This window comes from Corvus hawaiiensis, chromosome Z (assembly GCF_020740725.1).
Source record: "Corvus hawaiiensis isolate bCorHaw1 chromosome Z, bCorHaw1.pri.cur, whole genome shotgun sequence".
Taxonomy (NCBI): Eukaryota; Metazoa; Chordata; class Aves; order Passeriformes; family Corvidae; genus Corvus; species Corvus hawaiiensis.
Window position 1 is genome coordinate 74583174 of NC_063255.1, and position 24902 is coordinate 74608075.

A 24902-nucleotide genomic window follows, 5' to 3' on the forward strand; every position below is an offset into this window, starting at 1 on the left:
AGTTCTATGTTTCTTGTTTCTGCGTTCCTCCTTTACTATAAGGAGGTGACATGTAAATGCTCTCCTTGAATGCCTGTGTGTAAATGTATATACCTTTACTTAAGTAATTCCATATTTACTCTTTAAGTTTAGCATCTAGCATACTAGGATTTAATCTGAATTACTGCTCATATGGAAGCAGGTCACAGTTAATTCTGCAAAAGGGATTACAGTTTTATGTTCATTTTTAATAACCAAGGCTTGCTTAGTATGTCTAGGTTAAGGAGAAAGGAGGATATAAATAGGATTTTTTTTATCCTTTAGTGCAGTGGTCTCTAAAATAGTTGTTTGTGCACTCCTGTCAATACTTAAGCATGCATTTTAATGTATATATAGTTCATTTATGAAGTATATACATACAATAATATTTGTACTAAAACCTACCTCATAAAACATACACATAAAATAGAAAACTTCAATGTATGAGATAAAGATTTAATATTCAAAAATGTTACGTTTTTATCGGTAAAAAATCCCTTTTAGCACTCATTTAAAAATATTAAGAATATTCTTGTTTATTAAAATCTTGGTTTAACATTTTGTGATACAGTGGTTTGAAGGTATGGTTCTTCATTAAGTTTATTTTGGTACCTTATTTTAATGACCAGCACATCTGAAGAAGATACCTAGCAAAGATATATGGCTTCAGATGGAAGAAGCATTGTTTACTGCACTAAGTCATAGTAATAGTTTTTTCAGTCCCATCAGGTAATTATGCAAAGGTTTTTCTTAAATTTCGTCTAGTAAATTCCCATCTACCCTGTCAATCATTTCTTGCATATTAGTCTTAAGGGATTGCAGTTTTTATGTTTTTAGTAAGTGGGTTCAAAACCCACTGAAACTTCTTGAAAGATTTATTTTTAAAGGCTATAAATTTTTATCTCCCAGCTTTTAATGTGTATAGATACAATAGCTTTTCTAGGTGACGTGCACTGGTTTTGGTAATAAGATCACATAATGATGGAAACCTTTCCAAACATCTGTTTTAAAAATGCTGGCTCTATGGCATGATTTTCTTTTGAAAAACCGCTGCTTTTTCATTGTTAAAATGTCACTTTTGCTTGGAAGGAATACATAAAGTCTGTTTATTTTTTTCAAAAATATCTGCTATGTAGCATACAGTATATTGGTAACAAATTGTTTCCACAGAAAGGGTCAGTGTGTTTGAAGCAATCATCTTCTTTTTAAAACAAACACCTTCAGAGCTCACCAAAAACTAATATTCCTGGTCAACAATGCTTCTTAGCAGTTCAACCTCTTAGGGTATAAATACTTTTTTTTATGTTCATTTCCTATCTTGTTACAAAGTATTGTAAATACTTTACTATTTAATGGACTTGTTTTCGTAAAATTAAGAACATCAGTGACTTCCTGCGTCCTTCTGGCTCTAGATTCTTTGCTGCAGTAGCTTGCCTTTTGTTGATGGAGTGGATGAATTTAATTTGTACTGCAATCTCTCATCGCCCCTATTAGACTCTGGTTTTTATTCCAGTCAAAGCAACCACACATTCTTAGTTACATTTGCATAGTTTTTTCATAAAACCTTTTTTTTTTTTTTTTTTAAATTAAAGAAGTGGTTTACTGTTGATAAGATAACTTCTCTAATGCTTTTCCTTTAGTGACTTAGGAAAAGTAATTTCTTGTGTATTTCATTATTGAAAGTCCTGAAGCTGGGATATGTTAGAAGCACCTGTACTTTCATTCAACCATACTGCAAACCTCCTGCAACGGGTGATTTGTTCTAATACTTGTTTCTTCAAATCTTCAGCAATGTTTTCTCTGTGTCTTTCAACACTCTGTTGACAAAGAAATGCACTTCAGTTTGTCACTGTAGTTTTCCATGCATTTATTTTAGCTATTTTTAAGCAGCAAAATCTCAATTTTGTGATGGCATGTGGATTTTTTTCCCTTGATCTTAGGTAAGATAACCTCAGAGCAGGCTGCTAAACATCTATCATTAAATTAAGGGACATTCTTTAAAGTACAGGATTGACTATTACATTACTTGAAACATTGCTGGAAAAAATGAAGGTTTATATTTGTGTTCTAGATGGTCTATTCAGATGTCTTGTTAATTGTGATGGTTTCATGCTACCATTGGCTAATATCTCAACATGCAATACAGATTTAGGGTAAGAGTAATTGTTAACACTGGTAAGTAATATTTTGAATAGTCTTGATAATTGAAATTTTCTTTAATCCAACTTCATGTCAGATGTCATTGTCATTAAATTGTCATTGTCTGTTACCTTGGAGTGTGGCTTATGAAGAGCTTGTACCATAGGAGAAGTGTCAGTGCTGCCATTTTCTTTTCACGTGCACTCACAGTACTCACAGTACCTTCAGTCCATTGTTTCCTTACAGACTCTTTTTAAACCGCTTCTCCATTCTGTAAGGGTTAGTTTGGTTAAAAATAAGTAATGCTATCCATGAATCCACCTAATCAGGCAGAGACAAACTGCAGTCTGTCTCCCTGCACACAGAAGGAATGGAGTGATTGCACCACTGTCACCCATCTGGGCTGTGGAGCACTATTTCCCCCAGAGCCCCACAACTGCCTTATGTGATACAGGCCTATCAGAGATATGGGCTGAGTGAGTTTACAAGTGTCAAACCATTAAATACTTGAATGTTTGCAAGGTTTTCTTTTTTCTTTCCTTTTTTAATTTTTTTTTTTTTTTTTTAATTCCTGAGTTGTTACTTTGTTGTGGCTTTGGATTTGGGTGGGTTTTTTTGGTTTTGTTTGTTTTAGATAAAAATAAATCTAAATAGTGGTTCCAATATGCTCTTTACATACCCCCACAAGTTGTTTTGCACACCTTACGGTTTGTGTGCACCCCTCTTTAAAAACCACTGTCTTCATGTGCCAGTTTTTTCTTGTCAAAGAAGTGTGGTGAGGCTGGGAGAGGGGGAAGCTGTTTCTCTTTCAAAGAACACCTTAGGGCAAATACTGCAACTAAAAGGCTGGCTCCTTAGAGAATGATAAAGCCTTTAGTTAAACACTGGAGTTCCTCACATCAGTTTGAAGTATGGATTGTCTTTATCACTAGGAGGGCTGCCTTTAAGAGAGTTTCTCAGTTAAGTCCTGAGGCAGGATCGCTCTGGGTCCTGCTCATGTGATAATTTGAAGCAATGATTCATTGTTACATTTTGTTTAGGTCAGCACTACATGTGAAACAAAAATTAAAAGTACAGATAATGTCCCAGTGATGTTACGTCTACAGAGGCTAGAAATGGTTGGTCTCTGTGTGTTAAATTGATATGATATAGTAAACTGCTAGTATCTATGCTGAATAGAAGTTGAAATGGAAAACTGCTGCTAGATTGGGTTTTCAGTAAGACTTCATTTTCACTGCCCCATTTTTTCAGTATGGACATTGCTTAGGAGACATGGCTAGAAAATGCCACAGATACATTTCACTTTTACATTTATTATGAGGGGAAAGGTAGTTTTTTATTCTCCTCTTTATGTAACTCTTCTCCCTTTGTCCCAAGGTGGATTTTGCTGGATTTCTTAATTTTTAGAAAACGTTACATAGGTCTGTGTTTTTACTTCATTGCTGCTGCTTTCTTACAGGTATTTTGTAAAAAACAAGTAAGGTGCTCCTTTGTATCCAAAGTGGATCATTAGTTGGGTCTGATGTTGTTGTAAGACTGCTTTGCATGAGATCTGTTTAGAAACAAAAAAAAACCCAGTTGATAATCAAGTCTATTCTTTCTGTCTGCCTTGTAGACACAGAGCTTTAGAGGTAATTAAGAACTAATTCTTAGGCTGAAAAATTCTATTCAATTTCTGTTTGAATAGATCGCTAGTCCTGTTATACAATAGAGGGTTTTTTGTTGTTGTTGTGTTGATACAAGAATGTTTTCTTTAAACTTTCGTGTTAAACAAAATATTATCATTGGAAGTGCTAGACAAATACTTTTTTTTTAAGTGCAGGAAAAGCAAGGGGACAGTATGCATCCAGAAGTGTATCATATTTTGATCTTGGCATAAACATGTTCTATTTTGGATCTTTGACTTAAATGATAAAAAGAAAAATTTTCTCTCCAATATTGAAAATACTTAATACACTGAAAACTGAGCCCTAAACCTGTAATTCTTACTAGAGGGTGTGTTTTTTGCCTTATGTGCTCCATCACTATTACTGTTGGTTCAAATCCTTCAAATTTCTCTAGAGGAAAGAAAGTCCTTTGATGTATGGACTGTTAACAGCTATTGGGCATTTGTAGGTGTTATATCCTATGCAGTGCTGCTTGTCTATACTGTCTTAAAGATCTGCAGTTTGTCTTTATTGCATATGTTTATGCAGAGCTTATTTATAACTCCACTTTCTACCTCCTTTGCAAACAAGAGCTTCAGGTTTCTGACTCACGGTGTTGTCTTTGTAGAGTTTGTTTCAGGTTGAAACAGTGTATGAAAGTACATGATGAAAGAAGCATTGCTTTGGTAACCCTCAGAGGCTGTCCTGTAGCAAGTAAACGGTGAAGATTTTTGCTGTTCAGTAGAAATGAAGACCTATTTGTTAGTCTTACCTAATCTTTTTAATATGCACTGTAGTTCCATGAAGACATCTGGGAGTATGTGGTGCACAGGCAGAACTTGTAGTTCACACAAGTTTCACACAACTGCATTAATTTGGATGATTATAGTTGAAGTAAGCTCTTCCCAACATAGACTAGCCTTGTGTGTTTGAACTCCTGTAGTGCTTCCTATGTGTTAATTTCAAACTTTTTATGCATGTATGTATACTAACACAGATTAGTAAGGTTTGATAAATGTTTCAGCAAGTCCTTGCTGTTTCCCTGGTTGTAACATTGGTTGCTGCTACTCAGTCTTTTCCCCTTTCCTTGTTCTGATTCAACACTCTGGGATAAGAAAGCTTAGTAAGATATTATTGATGCTATAGTCTTTGAATTTCATGTAACTGTTTTTTTCTGTTTTGTATACCATATGTTAGTCTGGTGGGGATCCTACATTGTCCTTCATAGATGGTGTCATTAGGGCTGCTCTAAATCAGTTGTGGTTAACTTTATTCTTTGTTTTTTTCTTCTTGTAATTTCATTAATTTCTCTCCCCATCCCTTTTACTTCTGTGTGTAGGTTTGTTTTGTAGTCTTGCATTTGTTTGTAATGTGGTTGAATTAAGAGGTTTACTCTTTGTCAGGTGTTGCTGTGAGTTGTGATGCAGTTGAGTTGTATTATGCTGCTCTTCTCCATCCAAATCAGGCCAATTTATTTTGAGAAACAAGGGTTATGGAATAGCTCTTACTTTGCTGGTCCTTCTCACAAGCCTATTGAGAATTCATTACGAGAGTCAGAGCTTTGATGAGAGCTAGCTGTCAAGATAAGGAGCCTGTATGGTTTTTTTGAATACTGTATGATCCACATCAATATCCACATGTTGACATGTTGGTATTGTTTAACAGAGACCTTAGATGATAGTTAGCTGATCTCTTAGTAAATAATAAGATTTGGCACTGGCTGGTTTTCTTGCATCCGACTCTACAGCAAATAGCATTATCCACTAGACTTATATTTTCCCTATTTCAGTCCCTTTGGTTTTGAACTTACACTCAATTCTTGTGAAGAACATCAAACAACATAAAATTTCCCATCAATTGTGTATCCCTGGAGATGTCGAAGAGGCATTTGGATCTGGCGCTGGGTGCTGTGGTTTTGGGGTTACAGTGATAGTGCTGAGTTCATGGTTAGACTGGATGGTCTTGAAGGTCTCTTCCAACTTTGGCAATTCTATGTTTCTGTCTAATCAGTGTAATTCTTGCTTAATTATCTAAGTAAACTAAATTTTTTTTCATCTTTTCTGTTATCTCTCCACCATTCTCTTCTGTAGCTTGTTTAGATGTTTCTCATTACGTTGGCAAGTTGACCAAGATGTCTTATTCCAGTGTTAGTTTCCCCATGCTACCTTAGAAAACAGGCACTTTGTTCTGGTTGCCTCTGTCTCTGTATGCAATTGAACCTATGGTTAGCACTGTATTAGTGTTTTAGTGTCTAAAATAGTGTGAACTATTTTACTGCTGTATGGAAAGCTAATTAATTAATTGCCATCCATATGGCTTAGTGTTTTGCATAAATTTTTGATTTGATAATCCATGTCATTATTGTTCTCTTTGAGCAAGCCTTGTCCTGCATGAAGGTACTGGATTCCTTTCCCCTCCTTCAAGGTTCTGTAGGATTTACATTTTTTTTGGTAACTTTTTATGACTGGAACTTTGGCTGGTATTTACTTATGTCTCTCCATGCTGAGTTTTCTTCTGTATATCTTCTTTATAGTTAGTGCTGCTGTCTGTAGTCCCCCTGACATGTACTTATGGCACTTTGCTTTGCTGAGAAATGTGGTTGTTTTGTAAAGGTATGATCTACCCAATATTTAAGGTAAGGCAATGTTTGTGTACAAAAACTGTATTACAATGAAAATCTCTTCAGAAGACAATCATGGAGTGCCGTTAATTTCTGCTGGTCATACATTGTAGTGTCATATTCTGTAACCTGCTTTATGGGCAAGTGAGGTTAGTGTTATAGTATCATGCCTGCAGTAAGACTTTGATGAAAGAAAGAAATTGGAAATTTCAGAGCAGCCTTGTAGTTTCCCAGCTTTCCTCTCAGCAAGTACAGGGAACACAGCAGCAACATGTTTCTCCACATCTTGCTCTTCAGAGCAAGGAAGCTTCACTGTGGTCGCTTTGCCCCTCTTTACTTCACGATTGCTGGTTGCAGATGGCTGATGGAGGTACCCTCTGCAGGGATCTGTTTATGAATAGCTTCATTTCTTCTTCACTGGCACAGTTTTGTTGGTGGCAGCAAAAGCAGAGGAGTGATTTTGCTTTGTTTTGCAGTTTTACAATATTGTCAGTTAAGTATATTCTGGGGCAGATGATCAATATTCCCTCTCCCCCACCTCACCTCCAGCTAACTGTCAGCCAGATGAATTGTGCTGGCAGGGATCAGCTGGGCTTTGATAGAATTTTGGCTTTAACATTTGCAATTCTGGCTTCATGTTTACTCTGGTTTTTAAATGTTTCAGTCAATGTGTACATAATTTGAAATTATTTTGCTATGTGGTGTTTCTTTCTCATGATACCTTTGAAATACAGTATTAATCTAATGAAGAATTTTACTAAAGTTTCAAACTCATCTGCTTCGTGAAGTTGTTTTAGAGAAACAAATGCTGTAAAGTTTTTGAATGGTCATAAAATAAGTATTTATCTTTAATTAATGTGTGTTCTAATTATGTTAAATCTGGTGTAAAATGAATATACAGATGAAATAATTTCACGGCTCAAGTGTATGCCAAGGAAAGTGCTTTGGCACAAGTCATACCACCTCTGACAAATTCAGAGTTGTCTGCGTGGGAAAATTTTGTGCTGCTCTTTTAACAGAAAAGCACAGTCTATGTAGCTTTTTGTTTTGTTTTTAGGGAGTACCACTGATGTATGAAGATTGAAAACAATATTGGATAGGTCTTTGTGAGGTAGACTAAACCATTAGTTAATATGGCATTTGATGGAGCTAAGCAGGAATTTTGAGGGGGTGAAACTCAACAGTTTTGTGTGGGTACAAAGCATTTCCACCACTTTTATTTCCCCTGCGTGACTCTGCCGTATTAATTGGAATGGTTGCTTTATCTTTATTTTGGCTTCACATAGACTATCTAATTACACTTTGAATTCTTATTCCCTGTTTATTTTTAGCTTTATTCAACTCAACTTATTTAGTCAACTGGCTCCATTTGTGTACTACCCATTTGTCTGGTCTCACTTTAACAGTTGAGTTATCGGTAAAGTTAAGGTGACTTTTTTTTCTTTTAATCCTGTTACCTTGGCAGTTGTGTAATATCCTACTAACTTGTCATTGCAGCCGATCAGATGATGATTCTGGGTCAGCATCAGTTTCTGGATCTGGTTCAAGCTCCGGAAGCAGTAGTGATGGAAGCAGCAGCCAGTCAGGCAGCAGTGACTCTGACTCTGGTTCAGAGTCAGGCACTCAGTCAGAATCAGAGTCTGACACATCTAGAGAGAAGAAACAAATTCAGTCTAAACCACCAAAAGTTGATGGATCTGAGGTAAACAAGACACATAAATGAACCCTTTGGTGGGGGGTGGCAGGGAAATACTAGAAAAATCTTTTGAAATTTTCAAGAGCAGTGTTCATTTAAAAAATAAAAGGAGGCAATGAAGTGTTCTTAATTAGATTTTAATTTGATTGGGTTAGTGAAAGCATGTGTTTTGTTCCCTTAAACTTTGGGCAAGTGAGATTTGTAAGTGTTTTGAGTTAAAAGCCTACCTAAATTTCATCATACAGAAGCGTGCACTAATTTACTGGAACTTGTAGAAGACAAAGACACACATAAATGTTATTTCTGAATTCTGTTTTTACATTGTTTCTCTAATGCTTGGTTTCATTGTATTAATAAATAATTGTATAAAAATTTCAAGCTTACATACAGTTTCTTTATCAATAAGTCAGCTAAGTGCAGGGAAAAGTGATGTTGAGAAATCTCTTCAGTTCAGTGGGCCAGAACTACCGGCACTCTCCCATGTTTATGGAGTGGTATATCATATTTATGAAGATAGTTATAGATCAGTTACACCAAGAACTGAAGACTGTTACGGAGTCTCTATTAGATTTTTTTCTCATGTACTGAGGTATTACTGTATGAAACAAAATCATAGCAGTCAAGCAATCTGAAAGAATTTATCTGTGTGAATTTTAAAATGTACTTTATAAAGTTTTGCCTTAACAATTACCTACACAACAGGGTTAGACATGTTGCAGTAGTTATCCTGGTGATTAGCATATAACATTCTGTTTTGTAGAAATCTTACTATTTTAAAAAGCTGACTGATATTGTTACTTAATGCAGTATTTTGTAGTGAAATTTTTAATTGATAAAATTAAGATGCTACTTAGGAAAAGTAAATATATGGTAAACTGGAGACTTTCAGTACGTTTAACTGGCTCTTGCATCTCTATTCCTGTTTAGTTTTGGAAGTCTAGTCCAAGTATACTTGCTGTGCAAAGATCAGCAGTGCTCAAGAAGCAGCAACAACAACAAAAGGCAGCCTCATCAGACAGTGTTTCAGAAGAGGTGATTAACGTAACTTAGATTTTTAAAATGTACACATGCCTGTCTCATTCTTTTACCCGTTAAAATAAAATTACATAGAGCAAATTTGTATTTTCTTAGTGTGCACAGAAGTCTGAGGTTAGTCTATAAAATTAACATTCAAATAACTGACATTTTTGTAAGCAAACATAAAGCTATCTCTGGTTATTTGTTTTCAAGTGAGTTGTCCCAAAATTATAGCGGTCTTGATTCTGTGCTGGTTTTAGGTAGCTATTCTGTGTTGTCTGGACAAAATTTTCAGGCCACACGGTACTGATGTACATTGTATTTTTGACTTCTTGAGTTTTGTAAAGAGAGATAAAAATGCTAAAGTTTTTTTTTCAGTATGTTTTTGTATAAGGTGTCTGCTATGGTTTTCAGAAATTCCATATGAAGTAGAAAACTAATTTTTACAAGTCTTAAAATAGTTACTACAAAAGAATTGTATTTTAAGAATGAGGCTTGTATTCCAGCTATTTCAAAACCGAAATCATAGGCTACAGAAATGCTGACTTTTTGCAGTAGGAACATCTTCTAAGAGCACTAGTCGGAACTCTGGAATGGAATTCATATGTAAAGCAGTCTTTTTGTCTTGTATTACAAAGACTTTGCCATGTAGTCACACTCATTTGGTTGGATTTCTGTTTTTGTCTGATTCAGCAGCTCATCTTCTAAACAGAAAACTTAATCACCTATCATTAAAATAGTAATTTACAGCTGTTAAGCACTCTCTTCCAGAAAGATACTTCTTAGGATAAAAGTTATTCTAAATCTAAGTTTAAGACAATGAGATTGGCCTTAAGAAAATCTTAACATTAAGAGGGTTCTTGTTTTTTCTGCTATTATAAATAAAGAGGGAACATGCTATTCTCAGAATTTTCTTAAACTGTTACTTTGATGTGAACAAATTTAGAAGTTGAAAAAGCTCTTGAGGGTAGGAGATTTCATTAGGATTTTTACAGAGCCATCATCTCGGTTAATGTGGAGCAGCTTACACCATGACTTTTTATGTAGGCACAATAATAATTTTTTTAGATGGGGATTTTATGTGGTGTTCTCCAGGGTGGTATTGGCACAATGTATTCATAGATGGATAAAGAGAAAAACAATAGCAGTCTTCTAACAGCTAAACTGCGAGGCTTGAAGAAGGTGAAACATGAATAATATGCCTCCAATTTGAAAGTAGAAGCTGATGTATCTTTTCAAAATCTACTTGCTAGAAGTACTTAATTCTTTTTGTAGTAGTGAATTGGGTTTGGTTTATTTCCTTCACCTGCAGGACTCCTCAAGTAGTGAAGATTCAGCAGATGACTCATCCAGTGAAACCAAGAAGAAAAAGCATAAAGAGTAAGATATTTTCCTAAGTAATAGTACACATTTTTTATCATAGAGACAGATGCTCATAACTTATGCTTGATTTCCTCGCTCTTGAAATGCTTAAGTTATCTTTCTAATTTGTCTTGATCTTTCATTTCCAGTTTTGTAATTTTTAAAATAAACTCCCAAATGAACATCTCTATCATACTAGTTTCTCAGCAAACAAGTCTGCAATGTTGTTTGAAAACATTCATCACTGCTTTTATTTCTAAAATACTTTGTTGCAGTTTACTTTTGAGCTGGAAGCCCTCCCTAAAAATTCTTGTGGAGATGGGAAAACGACTTAAGTAGGTTGTCTCACAGCAAATTCAAGTTGAAATCCCTTAGTTAATGCTCATGGCTTTTCATTTGGATTTTTGTGGGGTTGCTTTTGTTTTCTTTTTTCCTTTCCTTGGGCATGCTTAAAAGTTAGTATAGTTTTGATATTGATATTAATTAAGCTATTAAGATTGAATTTTCCTGTATAAAGTCAGAGTTTGAATCAAGGTACTGTACATAGTCTTTCCTGTCATGAAGTAAAAAATACCAGTTAGGCAGAAACAAGGAGATCTGCTACTCAGTCACAAGTACTCATAGTACCTTGCCTGGCTGATGTGAGTTTAGTGGGAGCTTTTGGGAGCCAGTGCCACTCACCAGTTGCTGAAATTCATGTTTTTCTGTGTTTCTCAAATCTGCCTCTAGTATTTTTCAATTCTCATGTAAAGTTGCTGATTCTTCACATGGGCCACAGAGACTGTAGGCATGAGACAATACAGGGCTCTCCAGAATACAACATGATAGGGCTTCATGATTTGAACATGCCTAAGTTCTGATGAATATGTCTCTTTCCGGGTAGACTTGCTAAGTGCTTTGTTTTCTTAATGTCACGTTAACTCATTTCTTCAAGCTGAAATTTATATAGAAATCTAGATTTTTGTTTTTGTTTTAGATTTTAAATCTACCTCTTGAGAACGGAAAACATAGTCCAAATCCCTTTGATGCAATTGGGCATTTTTTTACTTACCTAGTATTCACTGATGACAGTTTTCTGTCTCATCGACTGAAATAACTGTTACAAGATTTTATTTCTGTGAAGAGTCTTGAAATTACAGCAGATCCCCCATGGATGAATAACTGTTCTTAAAAATGCAACAACATGAAATTACTGGTTTGTCTTTCAATATGTACAGTGAGGACTGGCAAATGTCGGGATCAGGGTCAGTATCGGGAACTGGTTCTGATTCTGAATCAGAGGAAGAACGGGAGAAAAGCAGCTGTGAAGAGAGTGAATCTGACTATGAGCCAAAAAACAAGGCCAAAAGCCGGAAGCCTTCAAGCAGGTAAGAAGCTGGGCATTTGAATACTCTGGTACTATCTCTAAAAAGCAATTGAGTATTTACTACTACTAAACATGTGACTGAAAACAATAATACTTTTTGAGAAAAAAAAAGTACTTTTATTTTTAAACATACATGATAATATATTAATGCTTTCTAGTGAATACGTTTTCCTGTCTGCTTTAAAAGAAAGCAGAACAATTGAACATTCATTAAATACATGTATTCAGAAAGCAATGCAGAAGATTTTTATTGTTGTCCTTGTTGAAACATCATTGTTGTCCCATATCTTATTGCCTTCAAGAATTAAGCCAAAAAGTGGGAAAAAGAGTGCAGGACCAAAAAAGAGGCAACTTGATTCATCAGAGGATGATGAGGAGGAGGAGGATGATGATGATTATGATAAGAGGGGATCTCGTCGCCAGGCAACAGTCAATATTAGTTACAAAGAAGCTGAAGAAACCAAGACAGATTCTGATGATTTGCTAGAAGTTTGTGGAGAAGATGTTCCACAACCTGAAGAAGATGAATTTGAAACTATAGAAAAATTTATGGATAGTCGAGTTGGCCGTAAAGGAGGTATTTTTTTAAAGTGTTTTTTAAGATTCTTTTTAAGTTCATGGTGCAACTTCAATGCATATTCCCAGCTATAGGTTGAAGAGCACTAGTTTTAAAGTTACAAAGAAGTCATACTGTTTCACCTCTCATTCATTCCTATTCCCATCTAAGTATTGCAGAGTAAAATACAGAAAAATTGCATACCTAAGTAGAAAATAAATATCAGGTGGAAGATAACTCTGTATTGCATAAATGCGCACCATATTGTTATGACACTGTTTGGACAGTTCAGTGATACTTGATCAGTATAAATTATATACAGTGAAGTAGAGAAAGTAGACTAGACTAGTGGTCTGAACAGTGAAAGATGGTGTTGGCAAGGCTGAACCACTGAAACCATGATTTCAGTTACTTCAGTACAAATACAGAACAATGTGTGGAATGGCTACAAAAAATGCACCTAAAATTGCGATGGTATTTAGCAGTTCTGCTTTGTATTTGAGTCTGCAAGTTAAGATCATAAACTCATAGAATGGTTTTGGTTGGAAGGGACCTTAAAGATCACCTAATTCCAACTTGCCTGCCACTGGCAGGTACACACTCCACTACATCAGTTTGGTTGAAGACCCATTCAATATGGCCTTGAACACTTCCAGGCATGGCGTATCAACAGCTTCTCTGTATGTAACTGGGCAGCCAGTTGTGGTGCCTCACACCCGTCATAGCAAAGAATTCTTCCTAATACCTAATCTAAACCTACTCTGCTTCATTTTAAAGCGAATACCCCTTGTCTTACTATTATATGCCCTTGTCTGAAGTCCCTCTCCAGCCTTCTTACAGCCTTCTTTAGGTACTAGAAGGTGCTATAAGATCTCCCCAGAGTCTTCTTTTCTCCTGGCATAACAGCCCCAACTCTCAGCCTATTTTCATAGCATAGGTGTTCCAGCCCTCTTACCGTCTTGATGGCCTCCTCTGGATGTGCTCCAGCAAGCCCACATGCTTTTTATGGTAGGGGCCCCAGCCTTTTCAAAAATGAGGTTTATGTTTCTCCTTTTCCAGTTAGTGCGAACTTCCCCGGACCACCATGACCTCAAAAATTATGGTAGTTACTTAATGCTTAGCTATTTCTTCTGCCAGTTCCCTCAGGTCCTGTGGATGTATCTGATCTGGTTCCCTGGATTTGTGCACCTTCAGTTGCCTTAATTGGTCTCAAACCTGATCTTTTCCTAGAGTGGATGATTCTTCCTTCTCTCATTCCCTCCCTGGTTTGCCTCCTCTGGTGTGGCTGGGTCACTTGATTGTGAAGACTGAGGCAAAACGGTTGAGTACCTCAGCCTTCTCCTTGTCCCAAGTAACCAGTTCTCCCATACTTTGACTCTTAATTACAAAAACAAACACATGAAAAAACCCCACCCAAACTCTGAGCCCTTTGCACTTCAGGGCTGCCTTTCTCTACTCGTTACACCTAGCGTCTGAAGTTATGGACCCCTCTCAGAACTTGTACTCTTCTTTCTCTCAAATTCCCTTTCCCATGCTATCCCATGCTATCCCATATCCTGCTCCAATGTGTGGTGTTACTGCTGTGGTGAAAGCCTTAGGAACTAAGCTTCTTTCATTCTTCCTGCCCAGATGATGTTGCTGCTTGTGATGCTTTTTGATGTTGCCTCTCTGTGACTTTGTCCGCTCCAGCAGCTTGGTGGGCACATTTTCTTATCAACACCACTGAGATTAGCTCACTTGGTTAGAGCTGGGTGCTAATAATGCCAGGGTTATTGGTTTGATCCCCATAGGGGCTTAAGAGTTGGACTCCGTGATGCTTGTGGGTCCCTCCCAGCTCTGAATATTCTGTGGTTCTGTAACCTGTTCTCACCAAAGTGAGCCTATTTCCTGCTGCTAGTGTGCTGCAGCTACAATACAGTCTGTACTTAATCTGTATTTAATAATTTTTACCTGGTAAGATAACAGAGGCAGGAAAAGTAACAAACTTGTTTAGGAAGAAGGAGGTTTATAGTATCTCTGTTAATAGGTTTTTTCATGTCTTGAGGCTGACCAGACATAACATCAGATGGCATAATTTTATATGCTCAGAGATAAGAATAGTGTAACAGAAGATGACAAGCAGTGGAGCATTCCCTAGTGACTTCTTTAAAAACCAGGAATACTAGTAATAATATAAAAATAATAAAGTTCTTATGAGGAAGGATAAGATATTGCAGGTTAGATGTAGAAGTTTTGGTTGCTTTGTTTATTCTCTTGACAACTTGTGCATGTGTTAACATATCTACATCATAATTTTTCAAATGATAGTAATGACTTGAGTGCAGTAGACACTAGTCAAGTATATGCTCATCTAAAATTACCACCAATTACTTTTTCTACTACATTTCTAACTGGTTAACTTCTGACAATGCACACTTACTCAAGTCATATGGTGTGGTTTCTTTCTCAGCCACAGGTGCTGCAACCACAATCTATGCAGTTGAGGCAGATGGTGACCCAAATGTTGGGTTTGAAAAATCAAAGGAGCCGGGAGAAATACAATATCTTATTAAATGGAAAGGTTGGTCGCACATCCATAACACTTGGGAAACTGAGGAAACACTGAAGCAACAAAATGTTAAAGGAATGAAGAAACTGGACAATTATAAGAAAAAGGATCAGGAAACAAAACGATGGTGAATTTTTTTATTTTTATGATACTTATTTTGAAACACTCTAGGTGTTCTGTTGTGTTTCTGAGACTTGTTACCTGGTTTTCAGGACATAACTTTGAGTGTCTGTGCAATGGGAAGACAAAAACTTTGAAAGCCAAAGTCCCTTTAACATGTTTTTGTAACATAATCCTCTGAATCTGATGTGTGCATGTGTGTTATAAATGGAGTTTTAACAAGATGGGTAGTGTTTAAAAATGAATAATAAATTGTACCTTTTAGTAATTTTTCTGTTATACTTCGATTGGAGTTCTTCAGGAATTGTTACAAGGATCAGTGTTTTCTTGGTGCATTAGCCATTTCAGGTTATTTTGAAGAATTCAGTTTTCTTGGCTGAAACCTGAGGTCAAAGCCTGGGAATAAAAACATGAAGAAATACATGTATTTTAAAGTCGCCTTTTTGGTATCCAGTTTTATTAGTATGTTTAATATAATCAATGAATGCTGGTGGGATTTTTAGCAACTAATCATAAGATGGACTGTTACAGAGTGGACCACCCTGAATACTATTTCATGAAAATAAACTGTAAAGTGTACTGCTTATCCAGAGACACAGCTACGACAGCTACCAGTTGTACTAGTCAAGCCACTAATGCAGAATACTTACTTTCTGCAGTAAGTATTCTCAGTCATTAATGGTGAGGCACTTAGGCCAACCACTTTGTAGTGAGATTTTTTAAGTTGTTCCTTCAAAAAAGCTTTCCAGGCAAGATTCCTGGGATGATTACATTCAGAGCTATAGAGTTGCTGAATTTTCTTAGTTTTAGAACTATATAGTGTAATAAGTGTTGTAAATTAATTCCCACTCCAGGCTGAAAAACGCTTCTCCAGAAGATGTGGAATATTACAACTGCCAGCAGGAGCTTACAGATGATCTACATAAACAATATCAGATAGTGGAAAGAATAATAGGTATGTTACAAACTTGGGGACAGAAATCTATGTCAGGAATTCTGTATGTTCTCAATGCTCTTGTATTTGTAGTTAAGAAATGTAAAATGTTGATATCACAAACTTTTTAATCCAAAACAAATCTTCAGGTAAAGAGAAGAGCTGTCAGACTGGCTGTATGGTTCTAGCTTCTGTTGTATTATTACCTCGAAAGTTTTCATACGGTACAGAAGTAAAATGCTGATCAGACCTCTGGTGCATTTTTACAGCTCATTCAAATCAGAAATCAGCTGCTGGTTATCCGGACTACTATTGTAAGTGGCAGGGTCTGCCTTACTCTGAATGTAGCTGGGAAGATGGAGCTCTCATTGCCAAAAAGTTTCAGGCACGCATTGATGAGTACTTCAGCAGAAATCAATCCAAGACCACTCCATTTAAAGACTGCAAGGTGAGTATGTAATTTGCAGTGGATTTATAATCAGTTGTACTGGATCTGACTGGGATAGGGTTAATTTTCTTTATAATAGCCTCTACAGTCTGTGGTTTAGATTTGTGACCTAAATGGTTTTGGTAAAACATACTGGCTGTTGCTGAACAGCACTTGCACAATGTCAAGGCCTTCTCTGTGTCCTGTTGTGTCATCCCCACCATGGGGATGGGAGGGAATACACCAGTTAACAGCTGACCCCAACTGGCCAAAGAGGTGCTTGGTGCCATTTAATGTTTTACTCAACAATAAATTGCATGGGCTGAGCGGGGGCTGCTTGTTGCATGGAGATTTGCTGGTCATCAGTCTACTGGTGAATTAATGTGTGACTCACATTCTGTCACTTGTGAGGTTTTTTTCCTATGTGTTTTTTTGTTTTGATTGGGTGGGTGTTTTTCCTTCACGCAGTAGACTCGTTATTTTGACCCACAATTTTTTTCTCACTCTTGCCTTTTCATTTCTCTCGTCCCTCTGGGGTGGGAAGTGAGTAAGCAGTTGGGTGGCAGCTTGGCTGGTGGCCAAGTTCTTGCCACCACATCAGTTGCAATAGTAAAAATGTGATTTTTTTTTTTGATTTTTTTTTTTATTTTTTTTTTTTTTAAATCCAGATATCAAATACATGCTATGTATTTTTTGGAAGCTTTTTCAGAACAGCAATAATGATACATAGTAGGATGTATGGACAATAGCACTACTGACAGTAGGTTTTTGTAGATGCCAGTCCCCTGCATTTTTACTAGCATTCAGAAATGGGTTTGTTTACTAATGTAGTTTATATTAAAAGAAAACTTTGAGTGAGTTAATATCACTCATGTTGGGACATTTAGATTAGAAATCAAACTGGTTTCTACTTGCAAATTACTTGGTGTTTTTGTATGGCCTAGATTACATTGATGGATAAAAACTAGAGTTGATGACCTAGTAAGTACCTCCTGTTACTTTTTCTACAGGAAGATTTTTTGGCAACTTCAGTCAGTTACACTTCGATCATTGACTGATGATCAGTTTCCTTTTCACAGGTTCTAAAACAGAGGCCACGGTTTGTTGCACTAAAGAAGCAACCACCTTACATTGGAGGACACGAAACTCTAGAATTAAGAGATTATCAGTTAAATGGGTTGAACTGGCTTGCTCACTCATGGTGCAAGTAAGTATAGTCTCAAATTTGTTTGTTTGTAAATTGCAAGCATTTGTAAAGTACTGAAATGCTTTTTTCTGTTTGGTGGTTTGGTTTTTTATTTTTGGAGACTTTCATACTGTAAACTCAAAGTAGAGGTCTGAAGGGACTGGTTTTGCTGTAAGTAGTACCAAAATTATCATTACATGGCCATTCTCAACAAAAAACAGCTGTGTCATTACTTTGCTTTTAGTTTCAGTGGAATAAGTTGTATTTTTAAAACAGCCAACAAACCTAAAACAGTAAAACCAGAAAACCCAAACATTTCTGGAATGTCAACATTAGTATTAAACTTTTTAAATTAGACTCAGGAGGTCTACTTGCAACCTTTTTGTTAATTTAAGGGGATAGTACGGGTGGGAAGTCTTTTTTATGGAAAAACCATGTAAATAAATTTATTCAAAATATGTAGTAGCAAAATCTTGAAAACTTTTATGAGTGGGTTTTGTGGTCAAAAGATAATAATTTCTTCTTATCCAAACTACTTTCCCTTCTCCACACCTCCCCTAAATAGTTTTGTTTCTTTTTTTTTTTTTAGGGGCAATAGCTGTATTCTTGCAGATGAAATGGGTCTGGGTAAAACAATACAAACTATTTCTTTTCTGAACTATCTGTTTCACGAGCATCAGTTATATGGGCCTTTCTTGTTGGTTGTGCCACTTTCTACGTTGACATCTTGGCAAAGGGAGATTCAAACCTGGGCTCCTCAGATGAATGCTGTAGTTTACTTAGGAGACATAACTAGCAGAAATATGGTGAGTATTTCTCCTTGTCATTGGAAGTCTTGTACATAAACAAGACTCACTTCATATTCTTATCATCTGCATATCTCAAATATTTTGGTTGGGACTGAGCAAATATTTGTTGAAGACCTATGTCCTTAAAATTTGAATTGAAAGCTTAGATTTTGATGTCACGTGAATGTGTGTGAGAGATTGCCTTTCTGCTTAATAGTGAAGAGAATTAAAAATGTTGTCTTGCATTTGAAAATCAGTTATCTTCTGCCATGCGATTACTTAGGTGGATATAGTGAAAATAAGTATGTAAGAAAGCCAGTCATGATCTTAGTTTATTTCCTGAAAGGTTGTCGGTTTGTTTTCTTAATGTTAGTAATCTTACCCATTAAAGTAAAAAGTTCTTGTATGTTATGTATGTGTATATATATATATAGTGTGTAAAGGTATGTGTGCATATATATATGTGTATAAAATGTTACATATGTGTGTGTTGTCCCTCTGTTTTGTTAATCATATTACTTTATGCTATTAAATACCTACATTATTGCAGTACTTGAATTGATTCCAGTCAGAAAGACCTTTTTTCTGCAGCTCACAGTTTACTTGTTTCTTTTTGTAGATAAGAACTCACGAATGGATGCATCCACAGACAAAACGATTGAAATTTAACATACTCTTAACAACATATGAAATTTTGTTAAAGGATAAGGTAATTGCACTTCTGTGGGGAGACAAAAATAATTCCCCCAATATAGAATTCTCTTTAAACTTGAATGTATTTGGTTTATGGCCCATTAAATTTATGGCAAGTCTGATAGTTTTTGCTTTTGAAATTACAACAGTGTATAGTTTGGTGTTTTGGTTTTTGTTTCTTGTGGGGGCTTTTCTTACTTTAAGCACTTCTGGATTTTATGTATATGTGGTGAAGCTTTCAGCCTTTTCCCATTTTGTGAGGTGGGTAACAATTTTGTTCTTAGTTTTTTTCTTCTTAGTTTGCTTGAAATTCTCATTACTGTAATGATCTTCTCCCAACTTCATGCTCTACTTCTTTGCAGACCACCATCACGGAACTTAAACAGAATCCGATCCTTAGCCCCAGATATGATACAAAACCAGGAAATCCCTATAGTTTTTCTGTGATACTGTGCATACAGTAGTATGTTTACATGTATTAATACAGTCTCTGTAGTGATAGCACACAGAGTTATTGTTAATCCTAACAGCATGTGGAAATTGATACAGATATTCAAGAAGCAGAACATTTTGACTTTGTTTACTTCATGTGGGTCAGACTTCTGGGCATCTTTTTAAATAATAAATTTAATTTATGCTTTCTTGGGATGACTACACAGCTTTTCATTGAACCTGGCAAATGTAAAAGCCATAATTAGTACTAAAAACATATAGCTGTTATTTTATTACAGTACACCAAGAAATTATTGGGTTTATAGCTTGATTGTATAATGTGGGAAATTATGTAATGTGTTTATTTGAATAATGTTTCCCCCCTTCTCCATTTCTTTTAAGTCATTCCTTGGTAGCCTGAATTGGGCATTCATAGGAGTTGATGAAGCTCATCGTTTAAAAAATGATGACTCTCTTCTGTACAAAACTCTAATAGACTTCAAGTCTAACCATCGTCTTCTTATTACTGGAACCCCTCTGCAAAACTCCCTCAAAGAGCTTTGGTCTTTATTGCACTTCATCATGCCAGAAAAGTAAGAAAGAGTTTTTTGTCAAGTTTGTTATAGCAAAGTAGTGTAGTGATGTAAGAATCAGTAGAAGTCGGGAATTGTACTGAAAGATAGCTTAAATATCCTATATAAAGTAAATGCCTATATCTTTTCATGCTGCGTTAGGTAAGTAATGCTGGTAGAAGTTGTCATCTTTTCCCATTTTAGCAGTGCATAAAAATGATGGATTGATGTATAGGTCAGAACCTGGAAAAAAGGCTTCATCTTAGTTTAAGAGGAAAGCCATATAGATTTGCTCTGGGGGAAGAAGAATGGAATCTTTCTTGTGTTAGTACTACTAATAAAAACAAATTTGTGTCAAGATGCCAAATATCCTGTAATTCAATTAGATAGCCGGTTTTCCTATATGTTTTGCATATGGTAAAATGTGTGTTGACCTGATTTTGTACTGACTTGTTTAAACCTAAGGTAAACTAGAGCTCATGTGTGAAAGCATGTGTTCCTGTCATACATCTTGTAAGTGCTAAGCACCATAGCTCTATTTAGTTTGAGCTATGGATTATACTGACTTCCTCAGAACATTACAAGCAAAGCCACTGAGGTTGGGCAGCCATTATTCTTTTGTTTGATCGTAAAGTCTGTTCTCCAACTCTATTAGTCCAGACGATTGCTACATGTCAACTAGACCATACAAGCTGCAGGACATATTTTAAATAGATTCTTGTTCTCTTGCACACCCTCTAGACCTGGAGCTGGCTTTTTATGCTGTCTTGACAGAATATCATAATGGAATTTTCTGCAACCATCTAGACAAGTGTCCTTGCAGAAAAAGAAATCATTGCATTTCCATGGTGGAATCGAAAGTTTTCATTCTGTAGACATTTTTGGAAAATTCCATTCTTTTGTTTACAGGCACAATATCTGGGATTTCTTGGGGGATGAAAGTTCAGAAATTGGATTAAACAGAAGGGAGTGGGGAAGAAATCTGAATGTTTATGTGGTTTTGTGGTATATTTATACATGTTCTGTGTCTGTGTTACCTTTCTTCCTGAATTTTGCTTCATCAGGTCACTCACAGTATGTCACTATTTTGCGCTCATTTTATTATGTTGAAGGTTTTCCTCATGGGAAGATTTTGAGGAGGAGCATGGCAAAGGGAGAGAGTATGGTTATGCAAGTCTTCACAAAGAACTTGAACCATTTCTGCTGAGAAGAGTTAAAAAAGATGTAGAAAAGTCTTTACCTGCTAAAGTGGAGCAAATTCTGAGGATGGAAATGAGCGCATTGCAGAAGCAATACTACAAGTATGTACCAACTCTTTGTGTATTCTGCTGTTTTAGTGATATGTCTACATACAATTTACTGAATTACAGTGGTTTCTGTACTGTATAGAAGTTGAGGCTTCTATAGGGTTTCTCAGCAATAAAATTCTATGAAGTAAGGGCTCAGGAATTACGGTGGTCTAATGTCTGTTCATGTAGTTTATTTTGTTTGGTGTATTTATATATACTTTTGGGAGATACGTTTACTTTTTAGCTTGTTCATTTTGGGAGCTTGCATCTGTCTTGCTTCCACATATGGTTAGAAGTTACTAATATTGTACATTTTATTTCATAGGTGGATTTTAACCAGGAATTATAAAGCCCTTAGCAAAGGTTCAAAAGGCAGTACTTCAGGCTTTTTGAATATCATGATGGAACTCAAGAAGTGTTGCAACCATTGCTACCTCATTAAACCACCAGATGATAATGAATTCTATAATAAACAGGAGGCCTTACAGGTAATGTCACTTTTTATTAAAAAAAAAAGAGAAGTTAAACATCTGTAGTTTTCACGGAATTTTATAGTGCTTTGGCAGTTCATTAGTTCTTATTGAAGTGTATTAAGGAAAATGAGGTTTTCCACAAAATGTGCATTGTGGGTTTTTACAGTCAAGTATTTTTTGATTCTTAATTGGAACTGAGTAATTGACAGAGAATTGACTAAATAAATATGCCCAGTTTTAATTACATATTATTGTATGGATGTTTTAAACTGTAAAATTCTTCAGAAATGTCAGAATTTGGCTTTTATTTTTCTGCCCACAGTAACAGAAAGAAAAACAAACTTCAGATGAATGTCCAACATACCCCAGTGTGTATTGGTGTTGAGATTAATTTACTTTGCAATATACATTTCTTGGTTTTTGCAGCATTTAATACGTAGCAGTGGGAAACTAATCCTTCTTGACAAGCTACTGATTCGTCTGCGAGAACGTGGCAACAGAGTCCTGATTTTCTCACAGATGGTAAGGATGCTGGACATCCTGGCAGAATATCTGAAATATCGTCAATTCCCATTTCAGGTAAGAAACTTGCTGGTAATAGCAGCTAAGAAGCTTTGATCTTGAATATTAAGAAAATCTTTTCTTTACTGTGAGGGTGTCAGAGCACTAGAACAGGTTGTCCAGAGGTTATGGAATTTTGTCTCTTGTGGAGGTCCAAAAGCTACCTTGGCATGACCTTGGGCAGCATGCTTTAGTTGTCCCTGTCTGAGTAGGGGATTTAGACGAGTTGACCCTCAGCAGTCCCTTTCAGCTTTGTTCGTGATTATGTGACCGTTACCCCTTCAATTAAAAAAAAGTGGAAGAAAATGTATTCTTTTTCTAGAAGGGGACTGGCTCTATGATGAATGTTATTTTGAAGTAAAACAGATGAACTAAAAATTATGTGAGCTGTTTATTTACTTACTTTTTTTTCCCCTTCACATAACAGTTTCAGCAGCTGACAATTGAAGTTGCTCTGATTTTGAATATAGTATAAAAATTATTTTTTAACTGTAGTTCTCAATCTCTTTAGAGACTTGATGGATCAATAAAAGGGGAATTGAGGAAACAAGCACTGGATCATTTTAATGCAGAAGGATCAGAGGTACAGTATTTTTTTCCTGAGGAGTCTGTTTTAATTTTTTCCCAAGAAGTACAAGACGACATTGCACAAAAAAGAAGGGCTGAAAAAAGTGAGGAATATATCAGTAAGGTTGGAAACTCATTGCTACTGCCTAGAGTATAAGGTTTATATAACCTTTTTTTTTTAGAAGAGGTTTAAGTAGAAAACATATAAGTTAGGAAAATGGTAGCTGATTGCTCTATAAATGCTGCAGAATTTTAACCCCAGCTTTGTTCCTCTGTAGAATTTAATAATGTTTACAGGAGTGCTGAATTTAAGCAGTTAGCATCCGAAAGTCCTTTGGCAATGGGCAGAACTAACTTCATCTATCCTTGCACAAATGATCATGTCTTACTTGTTTCAAATACAGTTTCTGTTATCTTCATTTGTTGCCACCTGTTTACATGCCATGGAAGAAATAGTAAAGTACTGATTTATAGCAATTCTTTGTGAACAACCTGTAAGTATGTAGCCATCTGTTACAATTCTTTAGATTCTGAACTGGAATATTTGTACCTTATTTAGCACTCCTATTATGCAGGTCATTGCATACCTTTGATCACTTTAAATCCTTTGTCCTCCACTGGCAGATTTGGGGGAGGGGAGGTTGGTTGGTCATTGGTTTTGGGGTTTAGTTAGTTTGGTTTTTTAATTGGTATTTGAAGATAGCATTTATTAGTTGCTGCTGAGCTTGTTTCTGCTTTGTGGAGGGAGAAGGACTGAACTCCATGTTGAATACAAAAGCTAACTCTTTCAGATTTCTTTCATGGACATTGTTGACATTTTCTGAAATCTTAGCAGTTACACTGTACATTTTTTGAGATGAAGAGGAACTTAAACCGTGCATTTCTAAAATTGAGGCAAACTCTTCATTTGTGCTGCAAGAAAAATAATGCTCTCAGTTGTAGCTTTTATTTCCTAAAATTTCGTAACATTTTGGAGGGGATTTTGTAGAGTTTTGTATTACTGAGCTAAGGGCTACCTGGAAATCTTTCACACAATTCTCAGGACTCTTTCCATATTCTAATGTTTGCTGTTTCCTGTAACTACTGAAAATTTGGTTTGTTTGGGTTTTTTTAACCTGTTTTACTTTAGCTTAGATTTCATATGTTGTTTTTTTGCATGTCTCAGTTTCCTTCTACAGTATTTTATAGTTATCTCTGATTCAATAATTTTATATTGTCTACAGGTTTTTTTCACCATATAGGCTCAAGTACTTTCCCTGCTCTGACATGACTGTTTAGTCTTGCAGGGCTTGGGGCAGGGAGGGTGGAAGAGGGTTTTTTTTAACATTGAAGGCCTTGACAGTAAGATTTTGGTACTTTTTTTTTGACCAATCTGTTTTTTTTTGGGATGTCTTGCTCAGTGATCCTCATCTAAGATACTGTGTCCTTTAAACTGTTGAGAAGTCAGCAACTTTATGAAAGAAATTGGTAGTCAGCATTTGCTTTATACTTAAAGAAGCTTTAAACATAGAGCAATTGTGGATTTGGTAGTAATATGATTTTGTAGTCTGTACTACATAATGCATGAAGTATATTGGTTCCTTTAGGAATATTACAAATACTGTATATGAAACTATTTCTTACTTTATGATTTCAGGACTTCTGCTTTTTACTGTCTACCAGAGCTGGAGGATTAGGTATCAACTTGGCATCTGCTGATACTGTGGTTATATTTGATTCTGACTGGAATCCACAGAACGATCTGCAAGCACAGGCTAGAGCACATAGAATTGGGCAGAAGAAGCAGGTAAACACACTCAGTTTAAGCTCCAGCCCTGAAGGACAGTTCTGTACATCAGCTGTCCACTCTCTGTCTGCACCATTCAGTTCTCATGTATTTTTGTGAATAACGA

At 36.0% G+C, this 24902-nt stretch overlaps 1 protein-coding gene across 2 annotated transcripts in view; it reads left to right on the forward strand.

Annotated features, from left to right (window-relative positions):
* The window catches only part of CHD1 (chromodomain helicase DNA binding protein 1), a 55639-nt gene that overhangs the window by 11793 nt on the left and 18944 nt on the right, over window positions 1-24902 (forward strand). For both annotated transcript variants that reach the window (XM_048291313.1, XM_048291314.1), the window contains exons 3-19: window positions 7921-8125; window positions 9047-9151; window positions 10449-10516; window positions 11716-11865; window positions 12167-12441; window positions 14870-15095; window positions 15943-16043; window positions 16292-16470; window positions 17529-17656; window positions 18225-18441; window positions 19043-19132; window positions 19951-20141; window positions 21233-21421; window positions 21735-21897; window positions 22309-22461; window positions 22955-23026; window positions 24647-24796. In XM_048291313.1, coding sequence (XP_048147270.1) covers window positions 7921-8125; window positions 9047-9151; window positions 10449-10516; window positions 11716-11865; window positions 12167-12441; window positions 14870-15095; window positions 15943-16043; window positions 16292-16470; window positions 17529-17656; window positions 18225-18441; window positions 19043-19132; window positions 19951-20141; window positions 21233-21421; window positions 21735-21897; window positions 22309-22461; window positions 22955-23026; window positions 24647-24796 — 2662 coding nt within the window. The remainder of the gene's footprint in view (window positions 1-7920; window positions 8126-9046; window positions 9152-10448; window positions 10517-11715; window positions 11866-12166; window positions 12442-14869; window positions 15096-15942; window positions 16044-16291; window positions 16471-17528; window positions 17657-18224; window positions 18442-19042; window positions 19133-19950; window positions 20142-21232; window positions 21422-21734; window positions 21898-22308; window positions 22462-22954; window positions 23027-24646; window positions 24797-24902) is intronic.